The sequence below is a fragment of the Haematobia irritans genome, chromosome 4 (assembly GCF_050003625.1).
Source record: "Haematobia irritans isolate KBUSLIRL chromosome 4, ASM5000362v1, whole genome shotgun sequence".
Lineage (NCBI taxonomy): Eukaryota > Metazoa > Arthropoda > Insecta > Diptera > Muscidae > Haematobia > Haematobia irritans.
Window position 1 is genome coordinate 90,935,823 of NC_134400.1, and position 17,324 is coordinate 90,953,146.

The following is a 17,324-nucleotide window of genomic DNA, read 5'->3' on the forward strand; positions in this document are numbered from 1 at the left end:
ATATTTCTATATGTATAGGCAATCAATAATGTTTTCATATTCATATCAAATGTATTTAACTCTTGTATAACGAATTTGTTGTCAAATTTAAACACACACCCTTTTAAATTATAGATTCTACGGGGACGGAGTAAGGAGGTATAATAAAATACCTTAAAATTAATTAATAATACTTTTTTTTTGAAATACGAATTATGTATTTTCCTTAATTCAATTCAATTCCAATTTAATTTCATTCATTTAATTTTATATAATGTCATGAACGAATACTTAGAGGCTGTTCTTAATAAAAAAATTTAAAAAATTATAAAAATATTATAAAGCTATAAGGAAATACATTGTTTAATTTAAATTCCAATGAAATGTTAACAAACAAAAACATATTTTTATCATTGGCACCGGTTATGCTAAAGAGACAAAAATAAATAATCATTGGACATCAGTTTATACATTTTTCAAGTTTTATGGAATGAGATTTTCTTTTACAAATTTATTTATTTAAGACATGAAAAAAAAAAATAATAATAATAGTAAAATAATAAACAGCGCTTTATTTTCCTTCTTCTACAGAACAGATCAGATATTTTATTTCGAAATACTTTCTTCCACTTTAATAAACCCAATTTTTATTTTTTTTCCTATGATAGTCTGAACATATTTTAATATTGATTGCTCCAATTTTTTCCTATTTTCTAAAAAGAGATTAAATACCAAATGCATAACTCACACATTTAATTTTTATTTCATTGCCTAAGAATTCCTTAATTCGCATTTATTTTCTGTTTCAAATTTTAAATGGTTGACAAAGTTGATTTAACACTTTTTCCTATATCTAAGCATTTGAGAGAGTCTCACACTAAATATCCTCTCAGAGAGCCATTTATTGACTTTTTCAAAATTTCATAAAGTCGAATTTTCGATTTGAAAATAAAGCATAATGAAAACAAGTATATACAGCAGTATGTTCGGCCGGGCCGAATCTTAAATACCCACCACCATAAATCAAATACTAAAGTTTCCTTTGAAATTTCAGGGGTATTTGATGACAGATATTCTCCCAAGCAGTTTCGGGCACAATTTTTAAACACAATATATTTAAGTGCCAACATGTAATGTTCCTAAACTAACACTAAATGTTTGGGACACATATGTTAATATGTTAAAATATATTATGCTTGGGGTATGAATGTTTCATAAAAATAATATGTGTGAATGTAAACATATATAAATTTACAAATTTCGAGCAAACATATATATGTTTACAATTTCTGTGAAATGGTTGTATGTTGTTTCGGAAAACTGCTTTATGATAAGGCCAAAAATTTTATATGCTTAAGTCTAAATATTATTTAATTTGAATATTAGAATGAGTATTCGGAGTAAAGAGAATAGACATTCGGAACCAAGAGCATAGAGATTTGAAAAAAAAACAGCATGTGTTTTCGCCTTGAGAGGAGAATTTTATGTATGTGGGGACTGTAAATTTTTAATAACCCACATTTCGAAGTTTCATTATAAAAATTTAATATAGTATAAATGTCTAAATTGCAAAAAAAAATTGGTTCGGTCGGAGCAGGAATTGAACCCACGACCCTTTGCTAGCAAGGCATGCATGCTAACCACTGCTCCACGTGGCCAACAAATGTATGTTTCTTTTAAATAATGTTATGTTTGCATGGGCTCGTGGGCGCTGCAAAGTATGCTATATAAATGTAACTTGTAACGATAATTGTCTCCTGGTGACTATAACTACTACGTAGCCCAGTGGATAGTGTGTTGGCTTACAAACTGTATGGGCCTCGGTTCGATTCTCCGCCCAGGCGAAAGGTAAAATTAAAAAAAAAAAAATTATAAAATTGAATAATTTCTTCAACATTATTTGTATTACAGAAAAAGGTGCCAAGAACTAAAAATTTCGTGGAAGTGAAAATTATGTGAGGGAATGATCACAATCTTCTTTGGGGAAAATTCTTCCAAGCATATAATATTTTTGGGCTCAAAATGCTTCCAAACATATAATATGTCCACATAAAACAAACATATTAATATTTCGGCAGTATCCAATAATATATGTGCTTCCTGCAAAATATGTTTGGAACATATGTTAAAGAAGCGATTTTTTTTGAGGGTGTAGAAGCCCAAAAACTAAAATCGGGCGATCGGTTTAAATGGGAGCTATATCAAAACCTGGGGGGTTAATTTTCATTGAAATGTTGGGAATCATGTTTGTAATGGTGCTTGAAGACGGTGTGACAATGTGCTGCGGGAAAATGAGCCCCAAAACCCTAATGAAACAGGGCCACGAAGGAGGGCGACGTTTCATTACGATTATAAGCCCCATGAAAATGAACCCCAAAAAAATTACTGAAGCATGAAAATCGACCCCAAAATAAAATTAGGGCTCATTTTCACTTTCGATTTAAAAGAAATGAGCCCTAACTGATGAAAATGAATCTGATGGAATCTCTTGGGAATTGCCCCATTGGCTCCATTTTGGATTCTGTCCATAGGAGACAGGTTTAAACTCCGACCGAAGACCGGTCACGCAAACTGCAAATGTGATGCGACAAAATGCTAATTCCCACCAATGTCAAAACCCAGAATGCGAAAATAGACCCAATTGAAAACGAAGCATAATCCCTAAACGGAAATTGATATCCATTTTCATTTGAAATATTAGGGTTTATTTTCATAGACCCGTAAAATAAAATGAAGTTACTCCCCAAAAAAACATAATGAATTGTCGTCGTAAGTTTTTGAGGTCCTACTTTATTTAGGTTTTGGGGCTAATTGTGATGCTCCAAAGAGGTATGAATCGGGCCCAGGAAAATGAACCCCAAATCTTGCGTTCGAATTAGCCTTACATTAGACCCTGTCCATAAAACAAAAAATTAAAAACAGGCCGAAGGTCGGCCTGTGCGTATGATTATGCCCGTGTCCATTTTTTCGAGACATATTCCATATTTTGGCCACACTATAATTTATGTTCGACGACATAATCGATATTGCAGCTTATTAATGTGATCGATTGCACATTTATCGATTTTTTACTTATCACCGACAATTCTTAGAGTTTAACCACACTATAGGATTTTTGACAAAAATAGATATTTCGTACAGATAAATTGATAGAATGAACGGGACTGTGCAACCACAATGACCAACTTTGGATTCTGTCCACAGGCCAAAGTCTTCAAAGAAATCTTTCTTTCAAATCCCAGAGATTGGGGAAATTAAGCCCAGGAGGAAAACGACACACAATTTTAAACAGTAAACTGAGTAAATTTTCATTAAAATATTGGGGATTATTTTTGTGATGCGAACAAAAAAATGAACATACTACCCAAAAAACATAGAAATTGAGTCTTGTTGTTTTCCATATATATATATATATATATATATATATATATATATATATATATATATATATATATATATATATATATATATATATATATATATATATATATATATATATATATATATATATATATATATATATATATATATATATATATATATATATATATATATATATATATATATATATATATATATATATATATATATATATCCTACACACACAAAATTTATTTCTGATTCAATCACGAAATTAATTGATCCAATTAATTTTTTAATTGAAATGTCTTCAATCACAGAAATGATAATATCAATTAAAAAATTAATTGACAGTCAATTAAAAAAAGTAATTGATACTATTAATTTGTGTGGTCGATTTTTGTTTCAATTAAAAAATTTGTTGAATCAATTAAATTTTTAAAAGAATATTTGTTAAAACTCAATATTTGTTAAACTCAATTAATTGGAAAATTTTTTGTGAAATTTTTTTCTGTGTAGGGTCTTATTTGATTTAAGTTTTGGGGTTCATATTTATGGGGCGCATATTCATACGCGCTTATTGGACTATTTGAAGGTTGAACTGAATGAAAGAAGATGATCTTTTCCAATATTATAATTGGAATAAGTTGTTCGTCAAATAAGGGGAACTATTAAGGATGTGGAAATCTGAAACATTTGCCTCCCTTCCAGTTAAGACTACATTTTTTATATTTTCCATAACAATATACAACAATAATGATAGCATCACAAATAGGCCTATTCTTCAATCAGACAGACAGCAAAAAAAAAATTCACCAAAATTTTTCCAATTAAAGTCTTAATTGAGTTAAAAAAAAATATTCAATTAAAAATTTAATTGATTCAACAAATTTTTTAATTTAAACAAAAATCAACCACAAAAATTAAGTATCAATTAATTTTTTATTGACATTCAATTAATTGATGCTATCATTTCTGTGATTGAAGAGATTTCAATTAAAATAAATAGGATCAATTAATTTCGTAATTGATTTCAAGATTGGGTCCGTAAATAGGTCTTTTAGATATGGTGCGAAAGCTATGTTATAGCCCCCATATAGACCGATCTTCCGATTTGCCTTCTTGAGCGTTTCGACACCCTAAATTTTATCCGATTCACCTGTAGCTCAAAATATATTTTTATGTCCACAAATAGGTATGCCGAATAGTGTGTAAATCGGTCCATGTTTTGTTGAAAATGTTTGCTTTGTCATAAAATCCACCTGAAATTCTATATATTATCAAGTGACCCGCTATGGCGAAGAGTTTTCAAAAGTAACTATCATATTTGATTCATGGTGGTGGGTATTTAAGATTCGGCCGGTCGAACTTAAGGCCGTATATACTTGTTTTTCCTCATTTTATTCTTAAGTATTCGAAAAAAAAAAAATAGAAAAGCAAAAATATCTGAAGCATTAAATTTGGCAAATTTACTTTAATTTTGAACATAATTCAGTCATCGGTATAGCAACAAAATGCTAAAATTCCTGACCCACTAAGTCAAAGTACGTTCGAGAACGTATTTTGTATAATAGAGCCTTGAACACTCATCATAGATAGAAGATGTATTTATACTCTACGGGAAATGGATCAACCCCAGGACTGTCCCAGTCCCAGTTCTGGTGAAAACATATGGAAGATACCGGTCACTTTAATATGGGTTTGCCATTGATGGGGTAAATTTATACTTTAGGGCACTACTTGGAATCATTCCAAAGGACACGTCCTGGCATAGTTTAGCGGACTAGTCCTCATGAACCAACCTTGATAACCTCTTAAGAACCTGGTACATTTTGAGCATACGAATCACTCTAAAGAGAAACCTCTTTTGAAATATGATAAAAAATATATTATTGTAATATTTGTAACCTTAACCCTTAAATTCGCACTGTATCTTTTAAGTTACAACCAGAAATTTTTTTTTTGCCCGAATTGTAAGTTAGATAACAAAAAAACACTAGTTTACAATGAAAATGTACACCTGATGAGATTTGACTTTTATGTATTTTGATCTGCTAAATTTGAAAATGAAGGTTTTTTATGCAACAGTTTTTGAGATATCCCGTTATTTTTATATCCTCCACCATAGGAAGGGGGTATATTAACTTTGTTCTTCCGTTTGTAACACATCGAAATATTGCTCTAAGACCCCATAAAGTATATATATTCTGGGTCGTGGTGAAATTCTGAGTCGATCTAAGTATTTCCGTCCGTCCGTTCATCTGTTGTAATCACGCTAACTTCCGAACGACTTGAAACTTGGCATAAGTAGTTGTTACTGATGCAGGTCAGATTGTATTGCAAATGGGTCATATCGGACCACTTTTACGTATAGCCCCCATATAAACCGATCCCCAGATTTGACCTCCAGAGCCTCTTGGAGGAGCAAAATTCATCCGATCCGGTTGATATTTGGTACACGCAAAGAAAAAAAACGTGTACCGAAAACGTTTTTCGTTTGTTAGAGTTTTTTGAATTTCTTCGAAAAGTATACACTTTTATAAAAAAAAAAATCGTTTGTTACAAAATGGTTATTTTTTTAATAAAAAAAGTTATTTTTGAACCAACAATACAGTCCATTTCGTTTATATCAAACACTGTTCTTTTCTAACTTTAGGTTTTTAATAAGACACAGTTTACAGTTCATAGTAAAAATTTAATATAGTAGAATGTAATGTTGAACATTTTTCGGAATCTTCCGACCATATCTGGAATATATGTAAAAAATAATTTGGTCGAAGCAGGGATCGAACCCACGAACCTTGGCATGCAAGTCGGACGTAGCAACCACTGCTCCACGGTGCCCAAATAAATGTATGTTTCTCTTAAATAAAGTTTGTTTAATCGGCTCGTGGGCGCCGCAAGCTATGCTATATAAATATAACTTATATGGGTAATTGTCTATTGATGACAATAACGGCTACGTAGCTCAGTGGATAGTGTGTTGGCTTACAAATTGCTTGGTCCGCGTTTCGATACTCCGTCCAGGCGAAAGGTAAAAAAAATTTTAAAAAATCGTATAATTTCTTCTACATTGTTTGTATTAAAGAAAAAGGTGCTAATAACTAAAAAACTTCGTGGAAGTGAGAAAGATGTGAGAGAAAATGCAATTAGCCAGATTTTTTTTTTTTTGAGTTAGGAAAAGAATAAACGTTTATCACAAAAAGTATATACTTTTCTTCCAAACACACTTCCTTTCAACGAAAAGCAAATGAGAAACGAACTTTGTTTGTCTAAAATTTCGTTTGGGAGGAAAGAATTATTTTTTGCAAAAATTGGTCCATATCGGTCCATAGTTATATATAGCACCCATATAAACTGATCCCCAGATTTGACCTCTGGAGCCTCTTGGAGGAGCAAATTTCATCCGATCGGGTTGAAACATGGTACGTGGTGTTAGTATATAGTCTCTAACAACCATGCGAAAATTGGTCCATACCGATTCATAATTATATATAGCACCCATATAAACTGATCACCAGATTTGGTTTTGAAGCCTCTTGGAGCAGCAACATTCATCCGATTCACTTGAATTTTGTATATGGCCGCATGGTTGTTACCTACCTAGGTCCATATCGGTCTATAGTTATATATATCCCTCAGATAAATCCATGCCCAATCACACAAAAATTGGTCCATATCGGTTCATAATTGTATATAGCCCCCATATAAAGCCACCCTCATTTTTCAATTCTGGCTCTCTAATTACCGCGCAAAAGTTCATATCGGTGCGTAATTATTTGTACACTTACTTACTTATGGACTAACTTACAATTTAGAAGACGATGTTAAGAAGTTTTAAGATACCTTACCATCGGTAAGTATTACCACAACCCAAGTAATTCGATTGTGGATGACAGTCTTTCATAGAAGTTTATACGCAATCCATGGTGGAGGGTACATAAGATTCGGTCTGGCCGAACTTACATCCGTATATACTTTTTTTTAATTTCTTCGTTCAAAAGAATTTCCAAGGCAAATCTTCTAAAGCGATGCATCTGCGCTGAAAAAAAAGTGAACCAACCATTAAGAAAACTTTCGGTTAATTTTAGAAAATTTTATCTAAACAGTATTACAAACGCTGGTATCACGCCGATGTCATTAAAATAAGTAAATATTTTTCGACAAATTCAAGAAAATTTATTAGACATAATTAAGATTTTTCACTTATTATTGATGAGGAATGTGGTAATTCCGAAACGTGCGTCCATCCAACCATCTTGCAGTCTATAGGGCTTTGCCCAAATAAATTTGACAAACATTCTTTTCCTCTGTTGGTTAAGCTACACTTGTAGTTTAGTCAATGCATGGTTTTAAGCTGAAATCAAAAAAACAACAACAACTATTAAAGAAAATTTTAAAGTTTGAAGGAAAAAATTGGAGTTCAAAATTGCAAGAATGTCTTTAGTGCCATACGAAGTTCAAGATGGGTGCATTATTGGCAAAATGTACACATTTTAAGAAATTCTGAACTATTTTGTGGGAGATACGAATTTAGTTAATCTTTATGCTTCCTTTGAGTATAATTTTTCCCTCGGTTTTAGCTAATTTAACTAACGTACGCAAAAAAAATATTAGAGTAAAGGAAACTTTCTCCAAACATAATAATTCCATGAACTAAAATAATGTTAAATTGGCTTTAGTGAAATAGAGAGTTCACTTTTTCTTGAGTGTAACCATAGACTATTGGCTAGTTGGGAAGAACTGTCTCTCTAGCATGTCTATTTGAACTGGTTAATTGATGAATTGAAAGCAACCGGTCAATGGATTGGTTAGTAGGTATCTATGCGGGGGTCAATTTACCCTTCCTATGCAATTCCATGTTAATTTCACCGGTCACATAACCAATTAAAGGACCTGTACTGGTTATAAAGGACAAGTGATACGACCGGTTTGAGACAAGTCCCACACACTGAAGGGCAATTTCCCGTAGCGTATGTATAAGTTATGTATATTCTCGCAAAACGAACGTGTTTACCAATAATGTTCGCTGTTTTTATCATCATCTTCGATCGCAAGTACTGTCTGGTACCATACAGTGGTATGGGAAACTTTAATTTATATCTTTGTTTTGAGGTACACATAGTGTTTTTTTACTTAATTAAATGCACACCTATTATCACTAGTATATGTTTTATTTATAAAAAACGATCACATAAAAAATACTCTACATACCAACATCAACACATATACAAAATAAGCATAGTTGTTATGATCTTCTGTTTTTATCTCTCTCTCTCTTTTTGTTTTGCCTATACCAATGCATATGCATTAATGTTTGTGTGATTTATTCTTGTTCTGCAACTTATGTTTATAGGCCTGTGTATTGTTTTTGGTTTTAGTTTGGTCCTTCGATTTGTTTCACTCATGTATGTACGAGTATGTATATGTTTGGTCTGGCCTTGATTTCTACAGCAGAATTTTGCAAATGTTTTCGTTTGTTTTGATACAATATTCTTGCATATTCCAGATTTATGTTTGTACGTATGTCTCTATTATTGTTTATTTCTAAGATAAAGTAATTAATGTCCTTACTACTTGACACGATATTTTATGGATTCAGATATTTGTTTTCTCCTATATTATCTTTTGTTTTGATAATGCATTTGTATATTTATAATAAAATTGTATTGAATTGAATAATTACACATATTTAATTTGAAGAGTTTGTGAATGGTGATTGATTTATTACATGCAACCTTCCCACACACATTTTATAGGAAGTGGCCGAACTTCGCCGTCAGGTGGCGCTAGAGAATTTACAAAATCAACGCTTGGATAACTATGATCAGGATGTACCCGTGGAATTTGAATGCTGTTTCTGCACATCTAAGGTACCATTAACAAAGAGTTTACACATACTCAATTCCTAATGCACCATAGTATTAGAGAAAAGGGAATTTGAGATCTTTAATCAATCACATACATATCTATCTTCTTCCTTAATGTTGTCTCTGTATAGAAATGTTTATTGGTGTGTGCGTGTGTGTGTGATGGAATTAAAAAAATTAAGAAGCAAAGCAAATCTCTCGTAACCAAATAACTAACCACAATCCTGTTTTTGGGCGGGAAATGTAGAACGTTTTTGTCGGAAAAATATATGTTTTTCGCCAAAACAGGCTTACTGAAATCAGATATATAATATCCCAACAAAAAAATTTGGAAGTTCTTCCAAAGGCACAACTTTAAAAGCACTTCCAGAAGATGCACTCCCAATGATGTTCTTTATTTTAACTACCCACGAAGTTCTTTTAATTCAATATTTTATAACTTGGTTTTTTCATACTTTTAATGGGTGATTTTAACTTTTTATACCCTAAACCATATAGTGGTCAGGGTATAATAAGTTTGATCGGCCAAAAAATGTGCCTACCAGAAATATTGATTTTAGACCCCATAAAATATATACCGATCGACTCAGAATCACCTCCTGAGTCGATCTAGCGCTTGGTGTCCGTCCGTCCGTCTGTCCATGTATTTGTTGTTCACAGGATTCCGGTCGCAATTATTAACCGATTTTGATGAAATTAGCTACAGGGAGTATTTTGGGCACAAGGACGAACGCTATTGAATTTGGAAGAAATCGGATCAAATTTAGATATAGCTCCCATATATATGTATCGCCCGATTTCGACAAATGGGGTCACGTTGCGCGTTTTTTCAAACGGATCCTCACCAAATTTGGCAAAAGGTAATCTTTTCCATCGCCCTTCAAGTATGCAAAATTTCATCCAAATCGGTTCAGATTTAGATATAGCTCTCATATATATGTATCGCCCGATTTTCCCAAATTTGGCCACAAAACCTTTATTTATCAACCGATCTTACTCAAAGTTGGCTAAATATAATATTCTATAGCACTAACTATATGTGCAAAAAATCATCGAAATCGGTTCAGATTTAGCTATAGCTCCCATATATATATCAACGCCCGATTTTTCTAAATTTGGCCATAAAACCCTTATTTATCCACCGATCTTACCCAAATTTGGCTAAATGTCGTCTTCTATAGCACTAACTATTTGTGCAAAAAATCATCGAAATCGGTTCAGATTTAGATATAGCTCCCATATATATGTATAGCCCGATTTTCTCAAATTTGGCCATAGAACCCTTATTTATTAACCGATCTTACTAAAAGTTGGCTAGATCCAGTCCTCTATAGTACTAACTATATGTGCAAAATTTCATCGAAATCGGTTCAAATTTAGATATAGCTTCCATATATGTATCGCCCGATTTTGAAAAATTCGCCCTTATAACCTTATGTTTTACCATACAGGCCTCATTTCGTAACTGATCTTACTCAAATCTTGCACAAGGTAACCTTTTGTGGTATTAACCAAACCCGCAAAATATTATGCAAATTGATTCAGATTTAGATATAGCTTCCATATATATGCATCGCTCGATTTTCCCAAATTTGGCCATAGCACTCTTATTTATTAACCAATGTTACTCAAATTTCAAATTTTGATGTACTAGCCGATCGTACTTATACGCACTTGTAGCTCTTACATAAGAATATTGTTCGATTTTTACAAATTTGTATTTATTACCCACACTAATTTAACGATTTTCTCTTTTTTAATAATGGGCTCACTATTAGTGGCATACTAGCTCCGTAGACGCAATATCAACACAGCCAGTGTTGCTAGAAGTAGGGGAAATTCCCTATATGTAGGGTTTTTCTAATATTTAGCGTCTTGTAGGGACGTAGGGCCACAATGTAGGACATTTTCACTCAACACAATTTGTAATAATTTTTACATTTTGGTGGCTCTAGAGCAGGAAATTAGAAGCCGGCAAGGCTTGATCTTTAACAATGTGTGGTAAACTTTATTCCTGTAGACAATTTTGTCAACATTTTATTTCTATAGAACATTTTGTCAAAATTGTATTTCTATAGAAATTTTTTTCAAAATATTATTTCTATAAAAAATTTTCTCAAAATTTTATTTCTGTGGAATTTTTTCTCAAAATTTTATTTCTGTGGATTTTTTTCTCAAAATTTTATTTCTATAGAATTTATTGTCAAAATTTTATTTCTATAGAAAAATTTCTTACAAAAATTTGTTTATAGAAACTTTTTCCAAAATTTTATTTTTATAGAGATTTTACAAAAAAGATTACTAATTTGGGTAGAATTCTACCAACTGTGGCAACCGTGGCGGTAATACAAATTTATATTCTAGGTTATATAACATACGTTGCATATTCATGTTTTAAGATAATAAAGTACTTAGAACCATTTTTGTTTTGTAAAATTTTTTAAATGTATGGGAAAGTAGGGAACTTTTTTTGTCCTTGTAGGGTAAACCGAACATTTTCACTGGCAACATTGACTATGAGCTATAGTCAGATTGGCACAAAGCACCCATAGACATGTACCCCTTAATTTTCTTAAATATGCAACTGCGGTTTATTTCCCAGACCTATATGTTACCCCACAAATGCTTATGATTACTAATTCTGTAATGGTGGTTTAGGGTATGATATAGTCGGCCCCGCCCGACTTTCTACTTGTTTTTTGTTACAAAGAGGTTAAAAACTGAGTAAGAATTCATAAAATGGTACAAATCATTTAAATTTTGTCATTTAAATATTGCAGAATTTACATCCAGAACATTGAATTCGGATCACACCTAAAGAAATGATGAAAATTCAGTGCAACGGCTGTTGAAATGGAAAACTTCCTTCCTAAATATGACAAGCCCATGTTAAATTCATCGCTTCTGCGTCAATTTTGCACCACTTCCGGATCCAAAAAGAACATTTTCATCACTTTTTTGCGACGCTTTTTTTGCTGGGATGCGATAAGCATGTTACATATTCCCCGTCTAAAAATAATGTAATGCTCTTGAAACATGTTTGAGGTGATCACATTCTATCTCTGGATATTGGAGATCACACTGAAAAAAAATATTGACGGGAGGCCAAAGATTTCATGTCCTTAAAATACGAATCCGAAATTAGCTTAGAATACAAGATTCATTTCTCTGATATCAAGTGTTTTCCTTGGCCAAAAGTCGATAAACTTTCCACTAAAGTCGTTTTGTCCTTATACTTAAGGAATTCGACTTAAAAATGGGTATCCTAAAAAGAAAGAAAATTTTGTTTGTTGACCTTAGTAATTTGTCTCGAATTCTGAAGAATTCTTCAAAATAATGAAATTGTCTTTGAATTTCACGATTTTTTGAATCTTGACTATAAAGCAAAAAGCATTTAAAAATATGAGATTTTTTTCAACACTTTATTTTAAAGGCTTTTTTTGACTTGAAACAAAGCATAATTTCTACTTGTAGTCGAGTCCAATTTTCGAGTCCTTTACAGTCATGTTAAGGACAACTTTTTAAAGTTGTCCTTAACATGACTGTAAAGGATTATGATAGCACGTGAAAAAATGCTGAAAAAACGAATAAATCAAACTTTGTTTCCGATAATCAAGTACGCAAAACTTAATTTTGAAAGACAATAGTGTGCTACATTTTTCTTTGCTTCAAATATCCGCTTTTTTGGCTCGGAATTAATACCAAAATTTTGCATTTTGCAGTGCACTCAGTTAAAAATTTTTAAGCAATTATTTTTAAATTATTATTTTACCTTCACTACGACTAGTACTCATGAAAACCTGCTACATCCACTGAAAACAGCTTCTAGCTTTGGTATTTATTACGAACTAATAATGTGGGGTAATTTTACTAAGGATACATTTATGGATTTGTTTATCATTTTTCTTCAAAATTCTTAATAAACGTATTAAGAGTTTCTTTTTATGCAAAAATACTAATTTTAAAGTCAAATCGGCAAACTTCGTGGACAAAACGCCTTCAGTGAAATGTTCATTAACTTTTGTTAAAGTAAAAAAAAAAATTGTACAGAGAAATGTGTCTTCTATATTACCCAAATAGCAACATTGGTGTGATGCATCGGAAGAAGATCAGATTAATCCAAATAAACATGGCCGAATCTTATGAACCCTACACAATAGATTGCGTATAAAAATCTACTAAAGATAGTCATCCACAATAGAATTACTTGGGTTGTGGTCAGCATTGCCGTTTTGGTCCGATCGGACCAAACAAAGATTCTAATTTTTAAATTTGTTCCGATGATTGGACCAAACGGAATTTGGCCAATTTTGGTCCATTTTCATAATTTGGTTAAATTTATAAATTTTTTCTAGTATTTACAATTTCTATCACATATTCAATAGTATTTGTGCACTGAAAAAAATGTAGTCGTGAGGCAAAATATTTCATGTGCTTAAAATACGAATGCAAATTTTGTTTAGCATAGAAGACATTTTTCTCTGAAATAAAGTTTTTTTCCTTGTCCAAAAGTCTCTTTTTCAATGAAGTCAGTTTGTCTTTATAGTTAAGTGATTCGACATAAAATTGGGTATCCTAAAATGAAAGAAAATTTCGTTTTACTAAAGTCAAAATGGTTTTAATATTTCTGAAAAAATCTTCAAAATTAATGAAATGTTTTAACAGATTATTTAAAAATCGTTTTTTACTTCACTCAAAAAAAAGTTTACTTGGATCCCAACTTTGACCTTCCCTTAAGGATTTTGGTATTGATTCCGAGCCAAAGATGTGGCTTCTTTAAAATAAAGACATTTTTACGGACCTCCCTGGCTTTAAATCTAGAATCAATAAAATTAAAATTGGATACAGATCTCATTCATCGAATTTCTATTTTCTTTTTGCGATGTATTAATAAAGGTATTTATGAACAAACAAATTCCAATTTCAAAATCCAAATTATGCCAGGTACTTCAAAGTAAAAACAGTTTTCTTAATGCTAAAAAAAAAAAACTTTAACCCAAAGATGCAAATCCTTAAAATAAGTCTTAGCCTATATTTGAAGCGTTATTATCTTAAATTTAAAAATTAAATATGTCAGTTTGTTTAAGACGATTTCTTTAAATTAAAAATGTTTTTCTTTATTTTAAGGAAATTTTGCCTTACTTCAAAGATCGACAACTTTAGCAGAGAGACGCAAAATTTCAAGATTTGTGTCCTAAATTTAATGAAAAACATTTTTGAAGCAAGGATTATAAACATTCTTTTAATTGAAATGTCATTGCTTTAAAGAATTTTGTCATTAGCATTTTGAGTCCTAAAATTTAAGTTGCATAATCTTCCATATTAGGTCAATATTTTTGTCAGTGTTGAAACATAAAATAACTTTCACTTGTAGTAAAAGAGACTTGTGACGTCACTCACTTCAATTCTCTGCTTCTTTGGCTCGGAATCAATACCAAAATCATTAGTGTAAAGACAAAATCTTTGGAGCCGTGAATGCTTTTTTTCAGTGTGTGATTAGATACCATTTCAATCACAGAAAATCGAATGAAAATTTCGTGATACCACATTGGTGAACTTCTCTCTTATCACTGAGTGCTGCCCGATTCCATGTTAAGCTCAATGACAAGGGACCTCCTTTTTATAGCCGAGTCCGAACGGCGTTCCACATTGCAGTGAAACCACTTAGAGAAGCTTTGAAACCCTCAGAAATGTCACCAGCATTACTGAGGTGGGATAATCCACCGCTGAAAAACTTTTTGGTGTTCGGTCGGAGCAGGAATCGAACCCACGACTTTGTGTATGCAAGGCGGGCATGCTAACCATTGCACCACGGTGACTCCCACTAAATAGTCTCAGTGAGCCTGAAATATCGGGCTGCCACCATACCTAACCTACAAACATAAAATTAATAGACTTCCCATCCTATGACTTCCCGTCCTTAAGTTCGGTCGGGCTGAGTCTTAAATATCCATCAGCATGAATAAAATATAATCGATATCTAGATCGAGTCAGACCGTCTTCTTACTTGACCTGCTTGCACTGGAACAAAATACTGTCGTGAGGCCAAAGATTTCATGTCCTTAAAATACAAATACAAATTTGGCTTTGCATAGAAGATGGATTTCTCTGATATAAAGTTGTATGCCTAGTTTAAAAGAATTAAAATCGAGTATCTTAACATGAAAGAAAATTTTGTTTGTTTCTTTAAATTTAATTAAATTGTCTTTAAATTTGTTGTCCTTTTACATATTTAATGCAAAGCAAAAAGGCGTTCAAAAATAGGACATGTCTTTCAACACTTTATTTAAAAGACGATTTTTACTTGAAACAAAACGAAAAAAAAACGACTAATTTAAAATTTGTTTTCTAGAATCGAAATCACGCAAAACTCAATTCTAAAAGAGAATTATGTTTTAAAAGTATCCTTACTTCAATTATCCACTTCTTTGACTCGGAATCGATACTAAAATCATTAGTGTAAAGACAAAATCTTTTAAACAGGGTATGCTTTTCTTCAGTGTGCCAAATTTCAGCACGATTTGTAATTATTGAAGGCTGTATCGGAAATCGATATTTCGATGTGTTACCAATAGAATGATAAACTTATTATACCCCCATCACCGTTTTGGGTATAAAAATAAAAAATAAACACAAGTTGGTCTATATCAAACAAATTAAAAAAAAATTTCATTATAGAGACACCCAATAGACTTGTGGCTTTATAGTCATAATACCTAAACTCATCGATATTAATTTGAAAGAATTAATTAAAGCCAAGTTGAGCTCATTTCAACGAAATTTTCCATTATATACACTGAAAAAAAAGCATGCCCGGTTCCAAGATGCAAAAAGGCAACAAATTCAAAGACAATTTCATTAAATTTAAAGATTTTTTTGGAATTATTAAAGTCAAGTTGACCTTAGCCCAACAATTTTTTCTTTCATGTTATGACACCCATTTTTAAGTGAAATCACTTAATTATAAGGACAATCCGACTTCATTGAAAAGTTTATCGACTTTTGGACAAGGAAAAAACTTTATGTTAGAGAAATGCATCTTCTATGCTAAGCAAAATTTGCATTCGTATTTTAAAGACATGAAATCTTTGACCTCACGACAATATTTTTTTCAGTGTAAAGATATCCATTGCAAACCAATCCATTTAACTCTAAGGAAAAAACACTATCTTTGAAAAGTTTGGCCAAGTAAAAAGTCTTTGTATCAGAGAAATGCGTCTTCTATGCTACGGCAAAATGACATTCGTATTTTAGGGATACGAAATATTTTTACTTAAAATAGTAGAAAGCTATTAGAGAGAGCTATAACGAATGATCAGTTCAGGTCGCAACGATTTTTCTGGAAATTTCTATACAAATGATGATTATAGCGAACAATATTTGTGATCGCGTTTAAAACAATCGAAAATTGAAACAAAAAGAGAAAGTCAAATTTTTTAACAGCATACAAATTGTGTCCATCTAAGTTCTAAGTGACTAAACATATGAACTATTGTTGATTCCCAGCAAAAAATGGAGCGCTATTTCAGCAGGATTTTAAGGGAGAGGGGCAGCACCAACTGCTTACAAAACAATCGAATCAGAGCTGATTTTCGTGGGCCATGTCTCGATTTAAAGCAGCTTCTACATAGCGCTGATATAATTGCTTATTTTAATAGAAATATTGCTCAGAAGTGATATATAATCTTGAGTATAGCATTGTTGGCGTGAAGGAAAAAAGCACTACCTTTCATGCATCTATGCTGCATGAATTGGTTGCAATAACGTAAACGAAAGATCATAATAGTTTGATTTCTCGTTTACGTTATTGCCACCGATCAGCGTTGCCAATTTAGCTTTTTTCCCGCTAGATTTGGCTTTTTTTGAAGACGTTTAGCGGGAAAAAAATGCATTTAGCTTTTAGCTTTTTTTCTGGCTTTTTTTCATGACCCTTTTAGCTATTTTTGGCTTTTTTTACTTTCGACATGTTTCTATTGAAATATGGATAAATCGGCGTTTTTATCTAAGCCTTGCTGCAAGTATAAGGGTTTCCACATATTTCAAAGCTCAGGTGAAACATTAGTAATGAGTCCAGCCATTATGCGGGCATTTTTGTAGCAAATACACCTTGTTGTA

General features: G+C 32.0%; 1 protein-coding gene across 20 annotated transcripts in view; it reads left to right on the forward strand.

Annotated features, from left to right (window-relative positions):
- The window catches only part of Shab (potassium voltage-gated channel shaker cognate b), a 559,117-nt gene that overhangs the window by 478,848 nt on the left and 62,945 nt on the right, over positions 1-17,324 (forward strand). For 19 of the 20 annotated variants that reach the window (XR_012722069.1, XM_075307721.1, XM_075307725.1 and 16 more), the window contains one exon: positions 9,099-9,212. The exons of the other annotated variant lie outside the window; for it this stretch is intronic. Coding sequence is in view for 18 of the 19 variants with exons in the window: in XM_075307721.1 (XP_075163836.1) it covers positions 9,099-9,212 (114 nt within the window). In the remaining variant the exon portion in view is untranslated. The remainder of the gene's footprint in view (positions 1-9,098; positions 9,213-17,324) is intronic. 20 annotated transcript variants of the gene reach the window in all.